Source organism: Drosophila persimilis, unplaced genomic scaffold, assembly GCF_003286085.1.
Source record: "Drosophila persimilis strain 14011-0111.01,24,50 unplaced genomic scaffold, DperRS2 tig00000124-arrow-pilon, whole genome shotgun sequence".
Taxonomy (NCBI): domain Eukaryota; kingdom Metazoa; phylum Arthropoda; class Insecta; order Diptera; family Drosophilidae; genus Drosophila; species Drosophila persimilis.
The window spans coordinates 6952652-6961165 of NW_020825294.1; the positions used below are offsets into that span (position 1 = coordinate 6952652).

The following is an 8514-nucleotide window of genomic DNA, read 5'->3' on the forward strand; positions in this document are numbered from 1 at the left end:
CCGTTGCACGTTTCCCTGATCGAAAATATGCGAATGCGAAATCAACGACGAGGCAGCGTTGAGGCGTCATCGGTTATGCAATCAAAAATGGTAGAATGCGGCACGTAAAGCTTTGACAATTATTTCATATCCGAGACGTCAACGGTTTGAAAGCCGAAACGAATCCATTCGGGATCTCACATTACAGAAAGCATCATAGAGAGTCTCAGATGAGTCGAACTAGAGGTGGAAATAGTTCGAAATGGCTGGAAACCGAATGTAAGATCTACTTGTAAGGGTTTACTAAAGTGTTTTCTAGAATTGTGCTACTCTAACAGCCTGCTATTGGTGGTGGTAGTTTGTCCTCTGATAAATGGAGAAGGGAATGCCACACAATGGGGAACGGAGACTCCTGCAACGGAATCTGTACCACCTCTAATGATACCCCCAGTTGAGGCAAAGACTGCTGTAAACAACTCCAAGATGGTGGCTACAATCAAGCCCCGCAGCTCGTTCTTGGTCAAGCCGGAGCAGTACAGGTACGCATTTCTGAGACATGTCAGAAGGTGCCCCAGAGTGACATTTGTAAATCCAGTCGATGTGAAAAAGGTATGCCGGAACACCCCTTAGAACACCCTAGACTTATGAATCTTTGATACAGATATTGGGATTTTGGTATGCCTACGCGACGACCCCCATGGCCCATCCCTTGTTCCGGCTGGAATGCAGCGCCTACGATGCTTCCAATTGTGAGTGCATTGGTGAGTGCTTAGTTGAAGACTAATCCCACCTCCTACGTTCCTCAGACAACTTCACCAATCGCATCTTGAACACGGACTATGTCAACTATGCCATACTGTATTTCTGCATATACAACAACAAGACCAGGAAATATGATAGTAAGTAATGTCGGCCCATTACCATTGTAAACTGGTTTTTGCCCCTCAGTTACCATTCGAGCTCTTACCCGCAATACATCGCCGACAAGTTTGACCATTCGGACTATAATCCAGAATATGAGAAAGTTCCGTTTCCAAACCAAAATCCTTATATGGCTTAAGCACAAGGCCTACTGCTTTGAGTGGTTCATAAGGTCAAACCAGGACAGAAGACGGTTCTACCGATACCTGGCCCCCTACAATCGATGGAATGATCATTGATGATGACAGCATTGAATTAATTGCATAACTCTCGCTAATTGTTACAACATAATAAATGGTTGGACTGCAGGATGATAGGAGGGAAATCGTATAACTTAATTAGATTTTGGGCAGCCCACTGAAATCAATTACGGGCCAGAGTTTCACTCGACTGAATGCCACTTGTCCCTGGCCCCTTGTTGGAGCACAAGATGGGACACATATGGAGGGTGGGGCACAGAGAGACTACTACTGGCATTGAATTGATGCTTTTGCTGGCTGTGGCGAGGCTTCAATTCAATTTGCCCATGGAACCGGCCCCACCCGAAACCCCAAGAAGTTTCCATCGTGTCTGTCTTTTTTGGGCACATTTTCATTTTCACATTTTCCCCCAATTCTGGCAATTTTTTGCCCTCTTGTTGTGCGGCTTCCCGTTGGCCAAATTGCTACGGCCACGCACAAATTGGCCTTGTCTGTGGGGGTAGGCAATAAAATCAAACCCATACCCAATCCCAAACCCATGCCGGGCCCACACACACTTGTCCTGTGCGTAACTCACAATTATCCCTCATTGTGTGGGCGTGTCGCAGGGGAGGGGAAACGGAGGATGATAACATTCACTAGCCCTCAGATAATTGTCATTGTCATGCGAATTTCGGCAGCATCTGGGCCTCCCGGTGCAAAACCAAATCCCATCACAACTTCCATCCGCAGCAAATTCAATCCAAATTTGCGATGCATTCTGCTGGATTGGTCATATTTTCCATCTAATGGGTTTGTCACTGAGGCGCTGAGGCTTCCTCCGCTCACTTACCCTCCTGTCGAATCCCATTTGCAGTCATTAGAGAGAGCTTCAGTTAATATTGAACATTTTCTTCTCGAGTGCTGCCATTCGCCTTGGCAACAGCCGAGACAAAATCAGCTTAGTTGCATATGCTTATGGGGCAAAGAGGTTTGCTTCTGCCTGGGTGTAAATCTCAGTTGCACGTTCTCGAGATATGCATCTTGTTTGACAATGTTGTCGGATTTGTCTTGGTCTTGGCTCCTGCCTCCCCTGTCCCGCCATCACTCCCTGTATTAGTCAGATTGGAAGCTGACATAAGCTTGTTATCGGATCGCCGGCAAGAACAAGTCTTGCATTTGCTTTGCAGGTGAGTAATGTAATGTATTCCAAAGATGTTTTCCATCCACCTGAGGTTACAATAGTTTCATACGTGTATAAATCACATGTGAGACTTTTCAATGCTCGCTCGAGGGGGTTCTGCAGAGAGCAAGAGGCACCTCTGATGCATCGAATCCTACAAAATATTCCTATTGATGTATATGCTGATATAACTGATAACAGTGGCCATATCTGCAGCACTAACTCGGAGAGTAATGGGTGTTTAATACCATCGATATCTTCAATGCTTGGTGGAGCTAAAATCGTGGCATAAACCGCCACGAAAGCACCAGAAATAGTAGCAACATCTGCGGCAACAATTTCAAGTGCAACACCACAAGTCATAACAGCAACCCCAGCAGATACAACTTTATAAGAAGCCCCTGATTACTCCTCCCACAGACACATTTTTCGGGCGTAAAAATTCACTGAAATGCTGACAAATTTCTTTAGTTCTACAAACAAATCGGAACATAATATCTAAAACTCTATTATTAGAAATGTTATATTCCACAGACCGAAAAGTAAGGCAATTCTGCGCCTCCCAAAAGTCTGTGCACATTGTTGTTGGTTTCTGGGGACCGACTCAGCGGCCCAAGACAGACAAAGCCGAGTCGGCAGTGGAGGTGTTAGATATCAAATGTCATCTACCATGTTTTTGAACTCTGGGAGCGCCTATTTTCGCAGTTCGCACCAAAAATCAGTCACATCAAAATCAAATAATTAAGTATTGATCTAAAAACAAAGACATGGTCTTTGTAAATCGCACTTCAAAGATCATTCACTGATCCCTGATCAAGTTGAGCTGATGAAAGGCAGCCCTTTAACATTACCTGAAGGGGAATATAAGTATTGCATTTGTTAGGTTGTTTTAACATTTATTTATTTATTATATTTATTTATCTAGTATTTCAGTATCAATATTCACAATCGTCCCATAGTTCTGGTTCTGCGAACTAGAACTATGCGGAACTAGATCGGAAGGGAACTGGAGATCGGAGCTAGTTCGATGGAACCCTTTTTGCTGTATCGACAAGACGGAGAGGTTGGTGAAGAATAAAGTGAAATTAAATCTTTAGAAAGACAAAACATCCGTGGACTTTCTGCGTCAATACATTTTTAAATATTTTGAGAATTAAATAAAGACAAGGAAAAGACGTAGCTGTTTTGGTACCTGAGATGCCCACAGAACCAATAGAAGCATTCCTAAAGCAACTGCAGTTTTCCTTGTTTAAAAGAACAACAACGGAAACAGCAATTGCAGTCTTAGAAAAAACATGTTAAAATATACTCTATATATATTTATATACTCGTGGAAGAGTAGGTTACAGACATAAGCCTAATTGATGCTCTCTTTTCGACTTTGCCCGCTGATCTTCTTGTTAGCCAGTTTCGCGTTTTGTTGGCTGTTGCTGTGGCTCTGGCTAAGGCTGTTATTCAATTTGATCTACTGGCTAAATGCGCTCTGCTTTGAGCCGACGTTGTTGCTGTTTTTTTTTTTTGTTTTTTTTTTTTGTGCTGTCATTGTAACAATTTTATGGCTAGTACGTTTTTATTTCCACCGATTTTCAGTGATTTTCTCTGGCGTTTTTTTTTTTCTCAGTTTTTTTGTGGCCGCCGTACAATTTTGTGCTCGTACGAGTGTATTTGTTTCAATTGCATGACGCATTTAGCAATTTCAAGTTCAAATCACTTTTTACGGCCATTTGTGTAATCACGTAAGCGTCATTTGTGGAATAGTCGCACATGCGAGCCCCTGCCGAGTGACTTCATGCAGAAAACCCCCCTACCCTCCGCCCTCCGCCTAATAGAGTTGCATTTAAATTAATGGCCCAAGATCTGTGATTAAAGATATCTGTTTCCATACTCGCAGATGTGGGTTTTGTGTACAACTGGCGAAGCTGGCGCTAACCAAAAACTCTTAATTAGCCAAAGAAGAAGTTCTTTTTGGTTCGGTTTGGTGGGTTTTTTTTTGGCTGTTCGACTGGTTCCACCAGTTTCCGTTTCGGTTTCAGTTTTCGTTTTCAAAGAACAAGAACAACAAGAAGAAGACCTCAACGATGATGATGATGATGATGCTGTAGCTGAAAGATCAGCAGCCACAAAGAAAGAATAATAAAATGGAATACAACAGAATACCACTTATTGATGTGATAATCTAAAGATCAAGGTCTTCCTTTTGCCATTTCAATAAATCGTATTTCGCGCTGCGTACATTTCTTACTTCATTTCAATCTTTGATTTCATAGAAACCAAACGAAACTAGAATTCTTTGCCGGCTCGAAAGATGTCTCGCGGCGGCATGGATTAGCGATAGCACAGGAAGTGGGCTGTCGACTGCTCGTATAAACACAAAACATCTATAAGAAAGAACGAAAGAACAAATACACATACTCGTACGAAAAACGAAAGTTTCAGACAGACAAAGTGGAGCATAAGCCGTGGATTCAGTTCAGCTTTTGGGGAATAGAATCGGTCCCAGACTCTGCCTCTGCCTCTGCTTTCCGACTCTCCAGTTATGTAAAACATATGCTAAACTAATATGGGTAGTGGCTGGGAGGGAGAGCTGCTACCAGGGATGCGGTTTGCAATTCAAATGCAGTTTGCAACTTGCTATTCATTGGGGGATTTGCACGAGAATCAGTGCAGCCAGCGATGAGAACGATGAAAGATGATTCCATCATGATTCTCAGTCTCTCTCTCCCTCTTGGTTGCTGTCTCTTTCGCGGGCTGAATGCAGGCTTAACAATGGTATGAAGTGGTAAGGAGAGGGCTATAGAAACAGACTATAAAACACTCTCTATCTGGAAGTAGAGAGGAGGTTTATCCCTGGTTACATTTATTCATTATCCTACATCTTCTTTGGTACTCCCGCTTTCTGTTGGCCTCTCCTTATCCGCACCTCATTGATTCCTTGAAATGATAAACCCTAGCACCCTCTTAAGGCACTCCAGTCCAGTCCACTCCAGCCGCCCAACCCAGTCCATCCTTCACCGTCAATCTGCCATTAGGACCCCAAGCAGAGTGCCACCGACAAATCCGAGTCAAGCATTCAGCCAGACAAATGGTTAGCCCCAAAAGGGGACAAGTGAAGAGTCAAATGAAATGCTCACACAAATATGTCACGCACAACACAACAAAAAATCGTACAAAAAAAAAAACGAATGGAACAGGGTTCGGCGGGTTCAAATGAGGCGCGCCAAAGACACACACACACACACACACACACACACACACACACAGAAAAATAAAACCAAAGAACGAACCGAACCCAAGCTCGAAAATGTTTTTTTTTTGTTCTGGTTTTTTGTTGAAGAAGACGCAACAGCTTCGATGATAAGCAAAGCAGCTCGAAAAACGAGAACTTTGAAAGGGAAAACGAAACCGAAACCGAAACCGAAAGAGAAACAGAAACACAGAATAGGAAAGGGAGCTCTCAGTATGGGGAGGGGGGGAATGGGGGAAAAATATGCTCAAGAGGGCGTCAAAGTTGACGCTTATCTGCGCCTCATTTGCCAAAACAACAAACACAAAGGCCTCATCAATTTCAAAGGCCTCGGCGACCGACCGTCGGATCGTTGGAGCCAAAGATTGGACAACTGACAGCTGTCTGGGGAGAGGCTCTGGTGGGGAAGAAATAGGAATGAACCTACCCGGCCATCTGCGGACTATGGGGATACCAAGTGAGAAAAAACACCTATAGATTTGGCCTCTGCTGTCGCAAACATCTCCACAAATAGCATATACCCTCAGAGGTGGGGGGTTGTGCACGACCACCGGATATCAAAATTAAGAGAGGGCGAAAACTGTGGACACTGTCGCGCCAAAGTTCGGTCAACTTTCAACTTGTAATTTGTCATTGTGGCAGGCGCCGTGAGTGGCCAACAGAAGGCGACATCGGACATCGGACATCGGACATCAGACAGCTGCCTCGCGATTCCCCGGCGGGAAAAGTGTCCACACCGGACAACGTCATCGTCTCTGGGCCAAAGTAATAAATATGGAAAATCATCTACGGCAGTGGCACATTTTGTGCCCCTTCTCCTTCGTTGCCCCCCCTCTTTCCTGGCCTCAATCTTAGCCATCTGGTGGGGCGCTGCCTGCAACGCTGCGTATACGCAATAAAATTTATGTTAATGCAAAATACTTTGACTGTCGCATTTTTGTGGAGAAAAACGGATAACGAATGGCAGAAGTCCCGCGAGTGTGTGTGTGTGTGTGGGTGGTGATTAATTTGCGTATTGTTCTTTGAGATGTATTTCCCTGCGTTTTCTTTCTCCTTGTGTTTTTCATTATTCACCATGTTGCGAGGCTTTTCCCCAGATGCTAGGTGGGTTGCTGGCTGCTGGCTGCTGGATGGATGGTTGTTGCATTCAGCATTCAATGGATGTTCTGCTTAAGTGCGGTGGTCGCTGCACTTTGGCAGGAGTTCAGGCATACAATGTTTTAGGATGGGTTTGGGTTTTCAGGGCTCATAGAATTTGTTGTATGATATTTTCCACATATAATATTACCCTTTTCGCTCCTATATAGAGCATCTTTCTTTCGTTTTACTCTGCCACGGCGACGGCGACTTTTCATTGTTCAACTGTATTCAATTTTTGCGCCAGTCTTTCGACATTTTCACTCTTCATCCATCAATGGCGGAAATGCAGCTTAAATCAATTTGCCTTTTTACTTTGAATGGACGGAGCGGATGAAGGTTTTATCCACCCTCTGAGGACCGCCATGTAATTTGCAATGCAAACAGGACCCTGCGCCATGCGTGGGGGAAAATGCATATACATTTTTACAGAATTTTCACTTTGGCAACCGATGACGCAGGGTTTCTTGTGTGCCATGATAGCCGGAATAAATCTCAATAAAGTTTAAGTTAAACTTTTGAATCTTTATAATTTCTTTCAAGTTTTCTGGCCCAAAGAAGAGTTCTATGTTCTGGCATGAAAGTGTGTTCCGATCCAATGATTTTCAGCAAAATGCTAACATTTCTAACCTTGTCATAGAATTAGAGACGGCGTTTTCCATCTCCCATCTGCCATCTCAAATGATTGTAAAATGTAATTTATAAATACCAAGAACTGTGGCCAACAGGTTGCCTGCCAACTGGTTTATTGTTGTTTATCCAGTAGAGTCTTGGCTAATAAAAATTACAATAAAAAGCCAAAGCCGAAGCCGAGGCGGAAGCGCGCTGGCTACGAATTTCATTTACAAACAGTCCTTGAAGTGGGGGGGACGGGACTCCATCGAGTGGCCACAGCTGCAGTGGCGCTGTGAAGACAGGTGATTACCAATTAGCACATTACATTGAGATAGTAACTATCCAGAGGTGGAGAGGAGCAGACTCTCCGGTTCGACTTGAATTTGATATTGAAATGAAGAGGCGCCTCGCATAAATCGCATAAATATGCTAATTAGTCAAGTGCCTCACGACAGCACCGCCACAGCCTCTGCTCGCACAGCATTTCGCGTTGAATTTATTTAGAATTAATTTAAACTTTTGCTGATTTGCATAAACTGTGTGAATGCTTAATGGACTTGTCCGCCCCGTCCCAACCAAAAATCCCAATCCAAAGCCAAACAAAATCAAACGAAACGAAACGAATTGGAATAAAAAAGCGAAACGAAACGAAATGAAATGAAGCGAACGCGAACGGGAACGGCTGAAAGTAAAAGTTAATTATCGCTCAAGACTAGAATCGTCAATTGGGTCCCAGTCCCGCCTAGAATTGGGTCAATGGAATCGATGAATGAAAATGAAATTGCTTTCAAAAAACATACGCATACCACAGAAGCCAAACAAAACAGCAGAGAAACCCGAGAAAGTAACACCAGAAGCAGGGAATAATTGATAAATAAAGCGCCTACTGTTCTCCCCAGTTAACCTTTGAGTCTTAGTCCCCGATTACGCATACGCAATGTGGCCTGCAGACAGGGATTTTTCGACTAGGTCACAAATGGAACAGATACTAGAGGGAAAGAGGGACAGTCGGTGTTAGATAACCCCCAAACTCACAATATGAACTGATGACAGAGGCAGCTCTTCTTGGAGTAGCAGCAACAATCATCTTCAAGAAGCGTAGATAGTCGTCGCTGGAATCACAAAGTAAACCAAGAGTCAGTCGAAGAGTCAGACGAGGAGGCACAAGACACCAAGATAAGTCTGAGCTGAAGCCTGCCCCATTCCCCTCGAGAGACCATGCGCCGAGGGCGAGGCAGAACTTAAAGCTGATTTAG

At 43.9% G+C, this 8514-nt stretch overlaps 1 protein-coding gene across 1 annotated transcript; it reads left to right on the forward strand.

The window, feature by feature from the left end:
* Positions 1 to 209: 209 nt before the first annotated feature.
* Positions 210 to 1216, forward strand: LOC6602254. Its single transcript, XM_026987712.1, has 5 exons — positions 210 to 258; positions 318 to 588; positions 641 to 728; positions 786 to 878; positions 928 to 1216. Exons 1-5 carry the CDS (start codon positions 242 to 244, stop codon positions 1137 to 1139), a joined length of 681 nt encoding a protein of 226 aa, XP_026843513.1. The 5' UTR covers positions 210 to 241; the 3' UTR covers positions 1140 to 1216.
* Positions 1217 to 8514: the final 7298 nt, after the last annotated feature.